Below are 19,578 nucleotides of genomic sequence, written 5' to 3' on the forward strand. Positions count from 1 at the left end.
ATGAAAATTCAGATTTGAATTTCCTTTCTTTACCAGTATCCCCAAGGGTTTACAAAATATGTCCACGCTGTGGCCTTCTTTTAAGTGTGATTATCTCAGGTGGCCCACATGGGTTGCATTCTTCCAAGACTGCCCTGAATCTTGAACTACGATGGTGAAAGTGAAGGGGAACATGAGTTGACAGAGTCCGTGTGTATTTGAAAATGAGACTAATAAGGCTTGCAGGTGGACTGTTGTGAGGGGAGAGAAAGGAATCAAAGATGACTCCAAGTGATGGCTGTGCCATTCGCCAAGATGGGAAAAATAAGGAGTGCAGAGTGGACTTGGGAAGAAAAGATTTGCTTTTGGGGCTTGTTAAATTGAAGATGCCAATGAATGGTCTGAGCAGAGATACCAAGTAGGCAGATGGATATCTCAGCACAGAGCCCATAGCACAGAGCTCAGCAGAAGCATTTGGGAGTAGTTGTTGTATAAAAGCACCATAAATAGATGAGAACACTTGGGAGAGACCGTGAAGAATGCCAACAGTTAGAGGCCAGGTAAAAGAAGAGTAATCTATAACGTAAACTGAGAAGGACCAGCCAGAGGGGTGGGAAAAAGAGCAGGAGAAAGGTGTGTCATAGAAGTCTTGAGCCCAGCTCGTTTCTGGGAGCAGTGAGCTGTGAGAAGTGTGGTGAGATGAAGCATCTAGATGATACCACGAGGTGTCCTCTGGATTTGACAGCAGAAAGATCATGGGTGACCTTGAAGAGAACAGTTCCACTCAGGTGAGGATGAGAGAGGGCAGGCGGAAGAAGCCGACTTGGAATAAAAAGCTTTTTCCTTTCTGATTGCAGCCATTGGGCCTGGGGATGTGTTTTGGACAGAGGCTCCAGAAATCCCAGCAGGCACATATGGCCCATTAAGTCTTTCGAGGATGTGTCTCTGTTATTTCTAACTCTAGTTAGAACATCTCAACAGGAAGGATGTGTGAAGCTCGTCCTCCTAGGCAAGGACTCTGAAGTGAACATGATCGCATGCTTTAGCCAGTGGCCAGGGCAGATTCAAGGAAAAAAAGGGGGTGGGGGCATGGGCGACGGCCAAAATGTTTCAAGGAATCAGAACTGAACGTGGTTAATTCTTCTGGTTATTGTGTGTCAAAATTCCATGAAAACTAGTTTGAAATGTTACAGAAGGCCTCCCCCCCACCTCCACAGTCCATGTCACCTAGACAGGCAGGTGAAAGGTGAGGAAGGGGCTGCCTGCCGTCTGCCCTTGGTGCTTCAAGGAGCTTTGCAGGCTCGTGCCTGGTGCGGACACCATGTGTCTCGTAGTGAACTGGAGAATTCTTGCCCAGAAAACTGAAAACTGTGGAACCACATATATAAATGTGCATCTTGAGATCACTTTAGGATCTGGTTCATTTTAATTTTAGACTAATATTCTTAATCAGTAGTGGCTTGAAACACCTTAACTTTCAGTTTCCCCCACTAAGTATTTAATGATCTACAAACAAACGCTTGCAAAATTTGTTTATAATAAAAGGGATTCTTTTGTATTTTGAATAATTTCACCTTCTGGTTTATCGTTATAAGTAAGACGTTCACAAATAAATGCTAAATACTCTGATCAGTGCTGGGATCTAGTTCCTGTGGGCCTCCTCGGTGGCCACTGAGCATGTCCATTTCACTGCTTAGATCCTATTTGCAAGGTGACATCTTAGGACAGTTTTCTCAATAAAAAGAGTCAAGAAACCCAGCATTTTACTCCTGGCTGACCCATTTTGTAATCTTGGTCAAGTTACTTAACCTCTCTCTGCTTCGAGTCCTCCTTCAGGAAATGGTGTGAATACTATCAACCTCCCTGTATCTCAGAAGTGATTTGAGGCCAGCTACTTGTCTCTGCCATGTGTGACATCATGGTGGGGAAAAAGAGCTTTTAAAATGTGAAATATTATTAGCCTGGTGCAAGTCAGAGGTTATCACTGCAAAAGGCCTCTACAGAGGCCTTCTGAAGACTTCTTTTAACCCTTTCAGGCAGTATCTTCCTGTATGGGTGGAGTTGCCACCTTCTATCATTTATTTCATTTTAAAGCTCTAACCCAGGCAGAAGCAGAACATACTTGAGTTTTCACTGAAAACATTTGCATTTGAAGATTTCAGAATACTCCTGGAGGTAGCCAAGGATACCAGAGATAGAGCAAAACCACACTTGGAATCATAGCATATGGGAATGGCTGATTTACTGCACTTATTCAAAACTTCACCTGCCTGTATGCTAGTTCATATGGCCAGACCATTAGTAGACAGCCACTGAGGCACAGAAGAAAAATCTGGCTCACCTATGCGTGGAAAATCATAACTGTCCCATTGCAAGATGCTTTTAACTTTGGAAGTGCATGCCTCACCTCTGTGGGTAAACATTCTATCTCTACCTTATAAAGGGAGAAATTGAAGCTCAGAGAGATCGAGTGGTAAATGCCAGAGGCAGGAGTAAGTTCCAGGTCTTCTGATGCTTTTCTAGGATTTTTCACTAAGTGAACATTATAATGGATATCAGTCTGTGGAAAGAAGGAAGAGAATATTGTGCACTAAATACTCCATTCAAATTTCACAGCAAAGGAGAAACTTTTTTTTAGTGTCTGATATTCTGTGTGGCCAGAATTACTGGAACTATCTGCCCTCTTCCTCTCCTTATCTCTTTATAAATTGGCGTCAAGGGTAACAGATAAGAATCCTCTACTTTTAAACAAAGTAGACCCTTAACATTCATAGACCGAGTTTCTAACACATGTCATAGGGGCAGGAATTTGAATCACATGCTGTGTGTAGGACTGAATCTCTTAGCTAGTGAGGGAGCCTCGCTGCCACGTGGCATTCAGATATCAATGTGGCGTCTTTGTTCCTCACTCATGGCCATACAGCAATTCTATGGAAAACAATTACGCTCTAGAGTAATATTCCAAAGTTTGAGGATTTCCAAAGGCCTTGGGACATATTCCTTATAAATATTAAGGGATCACTATATTGGATTTCTCTGCTTTAATTTTACTTTAGTGGCCAGAACCTCAGTGGCAATGTTAGTGCTCAGAGTAGTAACTAAACTCATCTCAGATTCCTAACATATCTGTTCTCCTCCTACTTGGCTTCTGACTGGTGGTTGCTTAAAAAAGAAAAACAAAACAAAACAAAACAAAAACAATTTCTCATTTTTATAGTTCTAATTTGTATGTGTTTTGTTGTAAATTGTCTCAAATCCTTTCTTAGATCTTAAATCCCAAATAAATGTTCAAACTAGGCTTCCTAGAAAGAGTCATCTAGCTTAGTCCCAGGCCTACTATAATGTGAGAACCACTAAAGAGAATTAAGAACAATGATTTCTTAAAAGACAATAATGAATGTTCTTAATTTTTTATTAAAGTATTTTTTATTGAAGTGTTTTCATTTTATTTTTTTAATTGAAGTATAGTTGATTTACAATATCATGTTAGTTTCAGGTGTACAGCACAGTGATTCAGTTCTATATACATATATATATTCTTCAGATTCTCTTCCTCCATAGGCCATCACAAAATATTGAGTATAGTTCCCTATGCTACACAGTAGGTCCTTGTTGTTTGTCTGTTTTATATATAGTAGAGTGTATATATTAATCCCAACCTCCTAATTTATCTCTCCCCTCACTACCCTTTTACCTTTGGTAACCGTAAGTTTGTTTTTTCATGTCTGTGAATCTCTGTTTAGAAAATGAGCTCATTTGTATCCCTTTTATTGTTTTTTTTAGATTCCACATATAATCGACATTATATGATATTTATCTTTTTCTGTCTGACTTAGTATAATAATGTCTAGGTCCATCCATTTGCTGCAGATAACATCTTTGTTTAATGGCTGAGTAATATTCCATATACACCACATCTTCTTCATCCTTTCATCTGATGATGGACACTTACGTTGTTTCCATGCCTTGGCTATTGTAAATAGTGCTGCAATGACCATTGGGGTGCATGTATCTTTTGGAATTATGGTTTTCTCTGGATATTCGCCTAGGAGTGGGATTGCCGGATGATATGGTAACTCTATTTTTAGTTTTTTCAATGGAACCTCCATACTCTTCTCCATATTGGCTGTACCAATTTACATTCCCACCAACAGTGTAGGAGGATTCCCTTTTCTCCACACCCTCTCCAGCATTTATTGCTTGTAGACTTTTTGATGATGGCCATTCTGACCAGCGTGAGGTGATCCCTGCATTGTAGTTTTGATCTGCATTTCTCTGTTAGTGATGTTGAGCATCTTTTCATGTGCCTATTGGCCATCTGTATGTCTTCTTTGGAGAAATGTCTATTTAGATATTCTGCCCATTTTTTGATTGGGTTGTTTGGTTTTTTAATATTGAACTGTATGAGCTGTTTGTATATTTTGGAAATTAATCCCTTGTTGGTTGCATCATTTTCAAATGTTTTCTCCCATTCTATAGGTAGTCTTCTTGTTTATAGTTTCCTTTGCTATGCAGAAGCTTTTAAGTTTCATTAGTTCCCATTTGTTTATTTTTGTTTTTATTTTCATTACTCTAGGAGACAGATCCAAAAAGATAGTGTCACGATTTATGTTGAAGAGTGTCCTGCCTATGTTTTCCTCTAGAAGTTTTATAGTATCCAGTCTTACATTTAGGTCTTTAATCCATTTTGAATTTATTTTTGTGTATGGTGTTAGAGAATGTTCTAATTTCATTCTTTTATTGGGTTGGCTAAGAAGTTCGTTTGGGTTTTTCTGTAAGACTAATTAGGTAATTAATTAGGTAATAATTCCATAAGATTATGGAAGAACCCAAACATACATTTTGGCCAACCCAATACATGTAGCTGACCAGTTTTCCCAGCACCACTTATTGAAGAGACTGTCTTTTCTCCAATGTATATTCTTGCCTCCTTTGTCATAGATTAATTGATGATAGGTGCATGGGTTTATTTCTGGGCTTTCTATCCTGTTCCATTGATCTATGTGTCTGTTTTTGTGCCAGTATCATACTGTTTTGACTACTGTAGCTTTGTAGTTTAGTGTGAAGTCAGGGAGCCTGATTTCTCCAGCTCATTTTTTTTTTTTTTTTTCCTCAAGATTGCTTTGACTGTTTGGGGTCTTTTGTGTTTCCATACAACTTTAAAAATTTTTTGTTCTAGTTCTGTGAAAAATGCCATTGCTAATTTGATAGGGATTGCACTGAATCTGTAGATTGCCTTGGGTAGTACAGTCATTTGGACAATGTTGATTCTTCCAATCCAAGAACACGGTGTATCTTTCCATCTGTTTGGGTCATCTTCAGTTTCTTTCATCAGTGTCTTATAGTTTTCAGAGTACAGGTCTTTTGCCTCCTTAGGTTTATTCCTAGGTATTTTATTCTTTTTGATGAAGTGGTAAGTGGGATTGTTTCCTTAGTTTCTCTTTCTTATCTTTCATTGTTAATGCATAGAAATGCAACAGATTTCTGTGTATTAATTTTGTATCTTGCAACTTTACCAAATACATTGATGGGCTCTAGTAGTTTTCTGGTAGCATCTTTAGGATTTTCTAGGTATTATAGTATCATGTCATCTGCAAACAGTGACAGTTTTACTCCTTTTTTTCCAATTTGGATCCCCTTTATTTCTTTTTCTTCTCTGATAGCTGGGGCTATGACTTGTAAAACTATGTTGAATAAAAGTGGTGAGAGAGGACAACCTTGTCTTGTTCCTGATCTTACAGGAAATGCTTTCAGTTTTTCACCATTGAGAATGATGTTTGCTGTGTGTCTGTCATAAATGGCCTTTATTATGTTGAGGTAGGTTCCCTCTATGCCCAGTTTCTGGAGAGGTTTTTTTTGTTTTTGTTTTTTTGTGGAACATGGGCCTCTCACTGTTGTGGCCTCTCCCATTGCTGAGCACAGGCTCCAGATGTGCAGGCTGAGCGGCCATGGCTCATGGGGCCAGCCACTCCGCAGCATGTGGGATCTTCCTGGACCGGAGCACGAACCTGTGTCCCCTGCATCGGCAGGCGGACTCTCAACCACTGTGCTACCAGGGAAGCCCAGAGTGTTTTTTAATCATAAATGGATGTTGAATTTTATCAAAAGCTTTTTCTGCCATCTGTTGAGATGATCATCTGGGTTTTTTTCTTCAATTTGTTAATGTGGTGTATCACACTGATTCGTGGGTATTGAAAAATCCTTGTATCCCTGGGATAAATCCCACTTGATCATGGTGTATGATCCGTTTAATGTGTTGTTGAATTCAGTTTGTGGATTTTGTTGAGGATTTTTACGTCTATGCTCATCAGTGATATTGGCCTATGATTTTCTTTTTCTGGTGGACTCTTTGTCTGATTTTGGTATTAGGGTGATGGTTGCCTCATAGAATGGGTTTGTAAGTGTTCCTTTCTCTGCAATTCTTTGAAATAGCTTCAGAAGGATAGGTGTAAGTTACCTCTTCTCCAAATGTTTGGTAGAATTCGCCCGTGTAGCCATCTGGTCCTGGACTTTTGTTTGTTGGGAGTTCTTTAATCACAGATTCAATTTCAGTACTTGTAATTGGTCTGTTCATATTTTCTATATCTTCCTGGTTCAGTCTTGGGAGAGTGTACCTTTCTAAGAATTTGTCCATTTCTTCCAGGTTGTCCATTTTATTGGCATAGAGTTCCTTATAGTAGTCTCTTAGGATGCCTTTGTATTTCTGCGGTGTCTGCTGTAACTTCTCCATTTTCGTTTCTAATTTTATTGATTTGGGTCCTATCCTTTTTCTTGATGAGTCTGGTTAAAGATTTATCAATTTTGTTTATCTTTTCAAAGAACCAGCTTTTAGTTTTATTGATCTTTGCTATTGTTTCCTTTATTTCTGATCTGATCTTTATGATTTCTTTCCTTCTACTAACTTTGGGTTTTGTTTGTTCTTCTTTCTCTAGTTCCTTTAGGTGTAAGGTTAGATTGTTTGAGATTTTTCTTGTTTCTTGAGGTAAGAGTGTATTGCTGCAAACTTCCCTCCTAGAACTGCTTTTGCTGTCTCCCATAGGTCTTGGATCATTTTCATTTGTCTAGGTATTTTTTGATTCCCTCTTTGATTTCTTCAGTGAGCCATTGATTATTTAGTAGCAGATTGTTTATCCTCCATGTGTTTGTGGTTTTTGCATTTTCTTCAAGTTAATGTCTAAACTCATAGTGTTGTGGTTGGAAAAGATGCTTCATTTGATTTCAATTTTCTTAAACTTATCAAGACTTCCTTTGTGGCCCAGCATGTGATCTGCTCTGGAGAATGTTGCATGTGCACTTGAGAAGAATGTTATGTTCTCCTTTAGCATGGAATGTTCTTTAAGTATCAATTTAGTTCATCTGGTCTAATGTGTCATTTAAGGCCTGCGTTTCCTTATTGATTTTCTGTCTGGATGATCTATTGATTTAAGTGGGGTGTTAAAATCCCCCACTATTACTGCGTTACTGTCAATTTCTCCTATGTCTGTTAACATTTGCCATATATATTGAGGTGATCCTCTGTTGGGCGCATATATATTTACAATTGTTATATCTTCTTGGATTGATCCCTTGATCATTATGTAGTGTCCTTCCTTGTCTCTTGTAACAGTCTTTATTTTAAAGTCTAGTTTGTCAGATATGAGTATTGCTACTCCAGCTTTCTTTTGATTTCCATTGGCATGGAATATCTTTTTCCATCCCCTCACTTTCAGTCTGTATGTGTTCCTAGGTCTGAAGTGGGTCTCTTGTAGACAGCATATATACATGTCTTGTTTTTGTATCCATTCAGCCAGTCTATGTCTTTTGGTGGGAGCATTTAATCCATTTACATTTAAGGTAATTATCAATATGTATGTTCTAATTGCCATTTTATTAATTGTTTGGATTTGTTTTTGTAGGTCTTTTTTTTTCCTTTGTTGTTCTCTTGTGATTTGATGACTATCTTTAGCGTTGTCTTTGGATTCCTTTTGTGTGTGTGTGTATATCTATTATAGACTCTTTGTTTGTGGTTACCGTAAGGTTTTGATATAGCAGTCTGTATGTATGCATGATTGTTTAAGTTGCTGATCTCTTAATTTCAAGTGCATTTTAAGTATGCTGCATTCGTGCTCTCCTCGTCTCACAATTACTGATTTTGGTATCATATTTGTGTGTGGATGATTTCCTGACTTTATCAGTGAACTTTCCCATTTCATACTTTTTTTCTAGTTGTGGCCTTGTCTTTTCCACTTAGAGAAGTTTCTTTAGCATCTGTTGTAAAGCTGGTTTGGTGGTGCTGAATTCTTTTAGTGTCTTCTTGTCTGTAAAGCTTTTAATTTCTCCATCAAATCTGAATGAGATCCTTGCTGGGTAGAGTAATCTTGGTTGTAGATTTTCCCCTCTCATCACTTTAAATATGCCTTGCCACTCCCTTCTGGCCTGCAGAGTTTCTGCTGAAGAATCAGCTGATAATCTTATGGGGGTTCCCTTGTATGTAATTTTTTGCTTTTCCCTTATTGCTTTTAATATTTTCTCTTTGCTCTGTGTCTCAGCGTGTTCCTCCTTGGGTTAGTCCTGTATGGGACTCTCTGCGCTTCCTGGACTTGGGTGACTGTTGTCTGTCTGCTGGGTGGGGTTGTGTTCCCACCCTGTTGGTTGGTTGCCCTGAGGCATCCCAGTGCTGGAGCCTACAGGCTGTTTGGGGGACCAGGTCTTGGTGCCAAGGGCCCAAAATCTCTGCCTCCAGCCAGAGTTCACGTAGGTCCCTGCTATGTCCATCGCCAGCTTTTATGACCCCAGAAAGAGCCACAGCTGCCCCCCACCTTTGCAGGAGGCTCTCCAAGACCAGCAGGTAGGTCTGGCCCAAGCTCCTATGGAGTTACTCCTTTTGCCCTGGGTCCCGTTGCATACAAGACCTTGTGTGTGTACTCCAACAGTGGAGTCTTCGTTTCCCCCAGGACTGTGGGGCTCCTGCACTCAAGCCCTGCTGGCCTTCAAAGACAAATACTCTGGGGACTCCACCTCCTCATGCCAGACCTCTAGGCTGGGGAGCCTGGCATGGGGCTCAGAGCTCTCTCTCTCTCTCTGGTGGGAGAACTTTTGTGATATAATCATTCTCCAGTTTGTGGGTCACCCACCTGGGTCATATGGGATTTGATTATATCATGAGTGCACCCCTCCTACCATCTCTTGGTTTCTTCTTATGTCTTTGGATTGTTTTTTTGGTAGATTCCAGTCTTTTTTATCAATGGTTGTTTAGCAGTTAGTTGTGCTTTTGGCATGCTTGTGAGAGGAAGTGAGCTCAACGTCCTTTTACGCTGCCATCTTGTCTCCAACCAACATCAGGTTCTTGCAGAATAAAATAATTTGTGTTTTAACCATAAAGTTTGAACATCTAATAGGCAGCTTCATATTACCTGTTTGAATCTTGGAACACAAATCTGACAATATAACCTCAAAGGAAAGTTGGATATATATATATATATATATATATATATATATATATATATATATATATATGGGAAGGAGCTCCTAAAGGGTGTCCATCCAGGAAGTCAAAGTTTCTGCAAAACTTTCTAACACCTGCAGGCAAAACCTCACAAAAGGGTTCCAATCCTTCCACACCAGCCTGTCCTGGCTGACCACCTCTGTCCCTGAATGGAATAATGAACCTTTTAATAGATGAATTTATCTAAATTCTGTATCTGGTGGTAGCTAAGAATTATGTCTTGAGTGACACCTAATGGTTGAGAAAGTTACTCCCCCAACCATTTTCCGAATTACCTGGGTGCCTGTTAAAAATGCAGAGAAATTCCTTGGCCCTATCCTACTGGAATCTCTGGGTCTGACCACTGAGGAATCTGTATTTTTCAAAACTGCCCCAGGTGATTCACATGTATCCTTGAGTTTGAGAACCACTGATTCAGGTGCTCCAAGTCAGATATCCACACAGGGCTGGCACACCTGATGACACTGCAGGAAGTTAGAAGGGGCCAAGGCAAAGGGACGGGTTAGGCCTGAGCTTTGTAACCACCTTCCTGCACACTCAAAGAGGGAAGGGGTGGTGTAAAGAGGATGGGGAACACAGAATCCCCAGGGATAAGGTCAGCTGCCCTCCTGGCAGTGAGGGCGGGGGTGGCAGTGGACTGGGACCTTGAGAGGAGTGGCCCCTGGCCGCCTTCTCTCATTCCCAATGTGGAGGGAGGTTGCAGGAGTGTGAAAAGCATGTGCTGCACGGCTCTAACGCCTGTGCTTCCTGCCCCACAGACGATTCCAGCTCCTGGAGCTCTCCCGCTGCTGCCTCCCCAGGTCTGCCGGAAGTAGGCGTCTCCCTCGAGGACGTCCTCTCTCCATTCTCTCCATCACATCCAGCCCCACCATCCGACCCTAACAACCAGATAAGCCCAGACCCAACTTGGGATATCAAAAGGGAACACGACGTTAGGAAACCAAAGGAGCTTTCAGCCGGCAGCCAGAAGAAGCAGCGCCTCGGGGAGCAGAGTGAGCTTTCGGCAAGCCCGCAGAGGGCCGTGCAGCCGAGGCTCACGGAGGTGCCTGGTGGCCAGGGGCAGCCTGAGGCCAGCAGGCCCTCCTCAGAGGCCAGGGCACCCGGGCCCACAGCAGTGGACGCAGCGCGGGCCAGCAGCAAGGAGGGGCTGCATGCGGCAGTGGGCCCCGAGCTCGGCCGGCGCGAAGGCCCTGGAGTGGCACCTGCGTTCGTGGGCCCAGGCCGCGGCGGGGGTGTGCGGGAGGCCGAGGGCAGGGCAGGCACACGTGCGGGGCCCAGGCAGGGCACGCGGCCCCCGGGGGGAACCCCTGTGCGCAAGGCTGCTGTTGCGCCAGGGCCCTGGAAGGTGCCAGGCTCCGACAAGCTGCCGGGCATCCTCAAACCCGGTGCCTCGGCTGCAGGCAGATGAGCCCACTGCCCTGCCTCAATACCTGCAGGCTGTTCTTCTTAGGTTCCGTCTCATGGCGTTTTAATTTATTTTCACTGTCACATGCATAAATCCACGAGGCACCAAGGCTTGGGAGCACTGACATGAAGTCCCACGTGTCCAACAAGCATGGTCCATATGGCATCCATGGCAGACCTAAACTGATCCTAAAGCTCCCAGTTCCATGGCGGGGGCTTTGGCAGCTATGGAAGAACCAAAATAACATGAAGAACATCACAGAGAGTGCAGTGTAGCTTTAGTAAAACAAGAAAGAAAAAAAATTCCCCCACTGCATGAAGGATTTGGATGTCATCCAAACTTTATATCAAGAAACATATCAAGAAACTGGACAAGTTAAGAGCAATCACAAACTGGAATATCGCCTTAAAAATCAAACTGCACGGAGCAAGCTGAAATTGAGACAAGATTATATCTTTTAATCTGAAGAGTTGTAAATAAATTGTTCTGGACATATCTAGACAGGGGTTAAAAGGTTTCTTTGAAACATTCAGAACTGTTCACCCATGACGTGTTTCCATGGCTCACTTGTGGCACCATCACCAGTTTTAGCAGCAATGTCCCCTGCATACTGCAGGATGAATTAGAAATCTAGTGAATTCATTGGTGTGATGCCATTTTTACTGCCATTTCTGTAATCACGTTTCTGTGCATTTTCAGTGGTAGGAAAAAAAAAAGGTTTTAAAAATCGTATCCTAGGGAACAGTCTGCTGTAAGTCAAAATTTTGCAGTTTAGCTCATAGATCTTAATTGGTTTTCATCTAAAATAGCAATTTTATAACTAAAGGACCACAATTTGTTAAATTGAGATTGGCAATGCTGCAGTTTCTTTATGAGAAGGCCTTCCTGTTATCTCAGAGTTAGCAGCTTCTTTGACAGCAATGTTACATTTCACTCATTTTGCTCTTTTTAAAAATCCTCTTTCCATTACTTCATTTTCACTTTGATAGAGCAGAGGCAAAGTATCTCCTATATTTCTCAGATTACAATGAATCTCTAATATTAAAAAATCATTAGTATGACCCATTTCTTTTCATTAAAGAACATGGATCTTTTTAGCATGTCTTTCTTTCTGTTTATCTTTCTTATTATTTCTCCTTTTATTTCCATTTGGTTTTCTTTTTTGTCTAGATCTTTCCGTTTATCTTCCTTGTCCATGGTTGATACCCTAGGAGAATTCTAAGGATTGCCTTTCTTCTCTGCTGTTTTGATCTTTCTTTGTAAAATTTTACCTTCAGTTAATTATCCATGCATTCTTATTTGTAGCTGCACATATTAAAAGGCAAATGTTTCAGAGGGCAGTTTCTCTTTAATATGACCTGAATGAATGAGGCATCATCCTTCCCCATATTCTGCCCTTTACAGGAGTTCAAATGCAAATAAGGCTTACCTCCCTGCACCTGAAGTCAAAGAAGTAAAACAGGGAGATCAGGTCCCATCACCGGCAGTCACATGTAACAGCTTCCTTGGGTTGACTCTTTCCCTCTGTTTGTAATTGTAGTATCCTGAGCACCAGCTGTTTAATTTCCATCAAGCATAGGTGTAGTTTAGTTGTTTGACAAGAGGAGAATATGGTTGAAAGCCTCAAGTGAAGAGTCTTGCAGCCTGTAAAAGCAATTTCCAAAAATGAAACCTAGTCATCATAAACTAAAGCACAAACACATGTAGCAGTTTACAGTACTTTTGGTTTAATCTCAATTACTCTCTTTCTCCCCTGGACTACAAATCCAGTATAGTTTGCCATTAATTTATTGAATCTGGTTTTGGACAATGCTTCTGTAGTGTAGCTGCACGTCCCGGTACTGTATCCTCTGACCTTTATTTTCCATGTGTTACAAAAGGATTAAAAAATTGAGATTACGCTTTGCATAAACTCTAATTTGCACAGTTCACAGCTACTACTTGTGCAGTAATTGCTTTATGCAGCTGTAATCCATAACCTGTGAAGACAGCACATCATCTAAACCCCATTCCAAATAATATTTCTGTGTAGTGTTAGCTGTGAATTTACCCTGTACAGCTGTATCTCTATAAATATAATTACATGTATTAATAGTCACAGAAAGACTGTAAGTGAGCAACTATTTTTATGAAACGCACCACTATGGATAAATTAACTTTTACAGAAATCTTGTTTACTGTATGATATTCTAAAACACTGTCAAATAAAATATATATCCAAAACTATTTTCTTTTTCCAACTATATAGGCTGTGTGTTGTCGACTGGAAAAAAAAAAAGCACAGTGTGCGAGTTGTGAGTTAAGTTTTATTTGGGGCAAAATGAGGACTATCGCCCAGGAGACAGCATTTCAGACAGCTCTGAGAAACTGCTCCAAAGAGGTAGGGGGCGAGGTATTATATAAGATTTTAGCAAAGAGGGGGTATGTGCAGTCAGGCACACATTTTCGCAGAGGCTTGCTGCTAGTCACGAGGAGCACATGTCCCCATTAATGATTTTAGTGCTTTTCTAGCTATGAGGAGATGCAAGATTTGGACTCATACAATATTTTCCTGAAAATATATAACTATCTGAAGACCTGTTCTCCCAGAGCACAGAGTGCTCATTCCTGATCTCCACCCTGGCCTCCATTCAGGGGGTGTTGAAGGTCAGTGACTACAGTGGCTAGTGACCTAATCCTTGTAGAGGCAGGTGGCAAGTGGCAGTTTTTAGTTGGCAGGGCCCCCTCATGGTCATAAATTCAACCATGGTTTGGGAGGCATTTCATGACCATTTTGTCCCATGGTGCTAGGAATGCTCATTCCTAAGTCAGGCGAGGATTTCATTGATAGGCCACTCAGTGTGCTATTACTGGACTAGGCCTTATTAACAGTAGTCAAAAGTCTCTGGACCACCTGTCTTAATGGTCTGTTACAGTCCAGGAAATAAAAATTCCCTCTTGTTGCTTCTTCCCATATCTAGAGTTACACTATTAAAATCATTGTTCTCATATAGAACTATATATGTGGTCAACTGCTTCAAGTCACCTAGTCATCATATTATCAGAGGTTCAGTCACACATTTGATAATGCAGGAAACAACAATTTTGTAAAACAGGCAATATACAAATAACATAGCTAGAAGTATTAGTAAGGTCATAAGTAAGAATTTAAGTCGAGAGCTTCCATTAGTCATATCCCCAGGTTGTCTGACTTAGTTTGTTCTGTACCAATCCTTGCCTTTAAGGGAAATCATATACTGGCATTGTCCATAAGGTGCCCAGCCCAATTTCCTCGTGTTCCTAGGCTGGTTATCCTTAGTATGGTTTAATTGTACCCAACATAGGGAGCCTTTAAACTTAAATGACCATAGCCTAGTGTTAACCACATAAATCCATCCCACAATTTTGGGAGGTTATATTCTTTGGCTGAAATTTTGCCTGTTGCTCTGATTGAACTTGAGTAACTTTACAAGAAAATTCATACTTAAGGCCAGGGTCAGAGCAGGTGTTAATTGCCCAGGTGAGGGGACCCCACCTAGTAATATCAACAGTATCCTGAACAGAACTATAATTTCTTTCTTTTAGAATAAATTTCCTAAGAGCCAATCAATCAGAGCCTTGGACAGGAGAAATCCGCCAAGGTAACCCAGAAGTATGAGACACAGGTCACAAACCCAACGACTGGATTGAATTTTAAAACAAGCATAGGATCATGCCCATGATAGAAAAACATTTGATTCTTATACAAAGGTCCAAGAAATCAAGAAAACACAATAAATGATCTTACAAGTCAGGTGCAGCTGACTACTTCCAATGTTGTCTTCTTCTCATCCTGGTATGAGTGTAGTTTCTCCTCTGTTTGAGTGTTGTTTTAAGGTGATTTTGACATCAGCAGCCCTCTCTATAGACCAGTCCAGTGCAGGGGCCCTTTCTATGTGAAAATATTAATCCAAGAGTCAGTTCCCTTCAGTCTTGCTGTGCATGAGCTAGTGCAGAGTACCTGATAAGGGTCTGTCCATCTAGGTTGGAGATGGCCCTTTAAAAGATGTCTTTTTCCAGTACACATAATGACCTGGTTACAGGTCTTGGGACATCTGATCTTCATCCAAAGACATATGATATAAGCTTCAGAAACAGACTTAAGAGTGTCCTATTAATGACTCAGTTAAATTTAATATAACAGCAAGGAACTATCTGAGAAGTCAGTCTTAGGCAGTAAATGCTGAACTCAACAAAACTAGAATTTAATATTCACTGAAACATACCTTTTTCTAAAATTACCCTTATTTCTACCAAATATAGCCAAATTAAGACCAATTTGTAAAGTAAGTCTAGTCTCCATAAACTTGGTCTGATGATTTATATAAATGTAATTGATCATATAGGCTTTTCTTTTTTTTAAAAAATGGCTTTGCTAGAACTTTTATAAGGAGTCTCAGATCGAACTTTTAAAAGGCCTCTCAGGGCTAGGAAAGTCACAGACATTGTCTTACAGATTTAGGTGAATTCTTCCTTTTTCACGGTCCCCCAAATACCTTGAGATTCCTGCACCTGTTAGGAGGTGTCCTTCCTAATTTATCTGATAAAGCTACTGGGAACCTATGTGTTTCCAATCTCTGGAGGGATCAGATAGAGAGGCAAGATAAATGTTTCAATTCTGCTTACAAAGGTATAATTTACCAAATTGCTATAAATCATAATTAGCTTGAGGACAAGGGTTTCCTTATATCTGGAAAACACAGATTAAAACCAATTATTTCTCAGACAGAAACCATAAAAATTACAGCCATAGTCACCAGTTCACTCAGTCCTACTGTTAACAGTTTTATGAAGCCATCAGGTTTCCCATTAGAATTCTTTAACTTCTTACCCAGTTCAGTGTTATGGTCTGAAAGTCAGAAACCTGTATTTGTCAGAAAGTCCTTTCTGGAAATCTTCTTGAAGAGGAAGCATTTTTGTAAAAGCATCAGAGTGAAACCATAACTGTCTATAATGACAAAAGATTTAAGGCACCTTTAAAATCTGATTATAATGCAATTGACAAAGAAACTTGGTTACTGCTGTGACATACAACACTTTAATAACTAGAATTATGACATAATTTTACCAGGAGATACCAGATTTTCAAGAATTCCATATAATTTCTAGAACACCTATATTAATAACATTTTCCCATTAATATAACCTAAGAAGACTTATTACTCATTTGACAATACTTCCCGTGTAATTTAACCTGCCAAATGGACCTACTTAGTTTGATATCTCTCTTTGGGATGTTTCAGGGACCCTTTGAAGCATTCCCAAGTTAGCTAGAGGTTAAAGGAACTTCATTAGGATTTGATTTGGGAAGTTTTGTTAAAAAAAAAAAAAAAAAAAGAAAATCAAAAAGCTTTAAAACACTTGTCAGATAGGATCATAGGTCACTGTGGAACAATATTCACTTAACCAAAGTGGCAGTAAAAGATTTCAAAGGTAAATACAGATCAGATCACTTAAAAGGTAAAGAAACTTAAAATCTGTTATCAAAGGCAGCTCAACATTTTAAGAAAACTTTTCTCCTAACAGAGATAAAAACCAAATTCAAGTTTTGCACCAGCTTACTTTTAAAATTCATTTACTCCACTAAATTTATTCTAGACTTAGCCAATCCTGACCACGCACAAAACTCTTTTGTCGGCAGTGCTAATTTGAAGGAAATAATTACTGGAAGTTGACTTGAGTTTTAAAAACTGCAGTTCTCACAGATTTTTCAAAGGATAAGTTTAATGCCCCAAACAGGACTTCTTTGAAACTTGACTTTAAATAAAGTGAAATTGCCAGGGCAAAATCTGTTAACTTTTTTCACCCAAGTAAACTGAGAGTTTTCTTGTATACAATCTAGTTGCTATTTGCCTGTCAGCTGACTACATCATTTATGAATTGGCAGTATGTTTCTGTTGCTTGCTACACTGATTGATACTGAGCCTTTTTTTCAAAAAGGATTTAAGGTATCAATTACCAGTAAATTCCATCACATTTTTTCCTTTTAATTCTGAAATTTTTTCATGCAAAGTCCCAAGTTTATGCAGAAGCCAACATTTAGTGAAAAGCAGTGTAAAGGTCCAAAATGAATGGCCAAGAAAACCGTTTGCAACATACTACAATACCTACACTAGGGAGAAGAGAGAGTTCTATGAACAATAGGATGATGACAACCCTGCCATCAAGGAGATTACAACCCAAAGAAACAGTTCTCAACCCTAGTCCTGTCAAGACTTCCCACTGATGTCAACAGGAGACCTAAAATTCCCAAGCTATTTTTTACTCCAATATAATTTTTTAAAAATTAAATCTCCAAAAAAAAATAAATTAAATCTATGTATCACTCTTAGAAAAGGGAAGAAGCTGATACAAAGTGTGAAATCAAGCACAAAAGTTGAGATATTTACAATAAATATATGTCGTTCTTTATGAACTAATCTGAGAATGGCCAAGTGCAAGCTGAAAAAGCAAAAGACACATAAAACAATGTAGTTAACAAAATGAGGTGTAAATATTAATTTTGCACATCTGATTACTATTCTAAAAGAAAAGTCATTAGGGCATCAAAACGACCACAAGTCAGAGACCAAAGAGATTAGGGCAGGGGCCAAGCAGCACTAGGGCCAGGCAAGTGAGGAGCCTGGCCTGGAAGGACAAGGGTCTCACCATGACTCACATGTTTCCAAGGTCAGGCCGGAAAATAAAAAGTGAAGAGAGCCAGGTGGAGACTGGGCGGAGCAACAAGCACATCCCTCCTCTGAAGCTGTCATTTTGTCAAGTCCAAGTCCACTATGGAACTTTCAGTTTCCCAAGTGAGGAAAAAAAACAACAAGAAAAAAAAAAGAAATCAGCTTTTTATATGAAATTTTATGGTTTTTTTTTTTAAGTCTGACCAGTTTAATTCACATTTTTAAGAAACACTGAACAGGAAGACAAGACACTTCCACAACAAGCCATCTGCAGACAGAGTCTGGCCCACAGCCCACCAATTTGCAGCCTCTGTCTTGGAACAACAGCCAGGCTTTCAGCAGAGAATCCCTCGCTTTCATCACGATGTGATTCACCTTCCAAGCAGCGGATCATACACACCCCCAGAAACTGTGAAGTGTGTGGCTCCTGAGGTCTGTACGTGCCTAGAAGAGCTTCGAATGTGTACTCCAAGCGTCAGGCACTCGACCAGAAACCTGATTGATGTTCCTGCAGTAGAGGTGGGTTTGCTGTGAAGCTGAAGAAACTGAAGCTTGCATAAGCCCTAAAGCTTACTTGAAATTTTACATTTTCTTTCATATTGAGTCTCCCCCCAAGCCTGGGGATCCCCAAAGATGAATCTGCCCCTGCCCTACTGATACTATTTTTTAGGCCAAACTCACAGCGAAATCGAGTGACCTAATTGCTGAAGAATTTGGATTTCATAGAGATTTCTTTTTCAGCTAACCATAGTGCCAGACACGATGCCTATAAAATCACCAGAGTGCTTTCCAAGTCTTAAACTAGTAAGAGCACTATGTCTAATGACAGTGCGTGATTCTGCATCATGTCTAGTTTATTTAGGGCACCAATTAAATGTGTAGAGATGATTATGATTATTGGTGGTAATAGCAGCTGTAGTCTGTAAACATGTGGGTATAAACAATGGAGCAACAACCTAGAAGTACACTGACCTCTTCCTGGGCATTTGGCGGCATGTCACCCAGGCAGCCCAGTGATCAGGCACTCCAGAAAAGTTGAAGTCTGTCCCACGACCCTGGGGAGGGTAACTGGCAACCACAAATGAGAGCTGTATCTGTTCTAAAAGGTTCTGAGAGTTTTATGTGATCTTTTCTTCCGATGAAACTGCCTCTTGGAGAGTGATTTCACCTGGAAGAACCTGGGAATCTTGTGAAGCAACAAAGTGACCTTGTGTCATTGAGTGGAAGGTAAATTTTCTAAAACCCTAACAAGGTGTATCCATGTGAAAGGAAATGCAACCTCCGCTATGATTTCTTCCTAGGTCAACTGCCTTCACACTGAGGAACACACCTTCCTGGGGCACAGAGTCTTTCTAGGAGACACACAGGCACGGATGGCTTAAATGGAATCTATTTCCAGAACTTCAACTTCCATCTTTATGCATTTCAAACCTGTGGACTGCCAATTGCCCATTCCCAGTTGCCCTACACAAGGACCCTTCGCATTTTGGAAGAAAGGCAGACCTATCACCTAACCTAAATTTTACTCTGGTTCATCAACCTGAAGTGTAAAACCTCTCGGGCATTAAACAAAGTGACAACTGGAGAATGTAGCCCTCCTGAGGGACAATTCAGGAGAGCAAACTAGACAGCATCAGTAAGAACTGATGTAGGCAATGCCTTCCTTCAATCCAAGAGCCCTGGTAGGGTTCCTATCTATCTAAGAATTAGCACCCACGTTTACCTGAATTTTAAAATAAAGTCAGACTTTTTCTGATTGAATGTGTGGTTTGGCTATTTGTCTGGCTTGACCACAAAGACTGGCTTTGCCAGTTAGATTATATGGCAGTTATTTTCCATTAAGTTGAATGAGTTAAATCTACAACTATAAGGTTTAAATAAAATATACTTAAAGCATATATAAAAGAGAAAATACATCCTTTGCAATATTTAAATTTGTGATAAGACTGTGGATGTCGACTTGAAAATGAAATCAGACCTAGAGTTTTATAAGATTATTTTAGGGGCTACGTGAACCAAAC

The 19,578-nt window shown here is 40.2% G+C and overlaps 1 protein-coding gene and 1 long non-coding RNA gene across 5 annotated transcripts in view; one reads left to right on the top strand and one right to left on the bottom strand.

Moving 5' to 3' along the window:
• The window catches only part of MAGI2 (membrane associated guanylate kinase, WW and PDZ domain containing 2), a gene marked incomplete at both ends in the record, with an annotated part of 1,325,315 nt that extends 1,314,444 nt beyond the window's left edge, over positions 1 to 10,871 (top strand). For 2 of the 3 annotated variants that reach the window (XM_079710838.1, XM_079710839.1), the window contains one exon: positions 10,222 to 10,871. In XM_079710838.1, the coding sequence (XP_079566964.1) occupies positions 10,222 to 10,871 (650 nt within the window). The remainder of the gene's footprint in view (positions 1 to 10,221) is intronic. The other variant, XM_079710840.1, reaches the window with a different exon arrangement.
• A 138-nt stretch (positions 10,872 to 11,009) lies between these two features.
• LOC307058040 lies at positions 11,010 to 17,660 on the bottom strand. 2 transcript variants are annotated; one of them, XR_013811077.1, is made up of 5 exons: positions 17,545 to 17,660; positions 15,718 to 15,834; positions 14,635 to 14,778; positions 12,298 to 12,512; positions 11,010 to 11,092 (listed from the first exon to the last, which is right to left on the bottom strand). It is a non-coding gene; the product is annotated as an uncharacterized lncRNA (long non-coding RNA). The 2 variants fall into 2 exon arrangements; XR_013811078.1 differs by lacking the exon at positions 11,010 to 11,092 and having other exon boundaries at positions 11,191 to 12,512.
• Between the last annotated feature and the right edge of the window lie 1,918 nt (positions 17,661 to 19,578).

Source organism: Hyperoodon ampullatus, assembly GCF_949752795.1.
Source record: "Hyperoodon ampullatus genome assembly, chromosome: 9".
NCBI lineage: Eukaryota > Metazoa > Chordata > Mammalia > Artiodactyla > Ziphiidae > Hyperoodon > Hyperoodon ampullatus.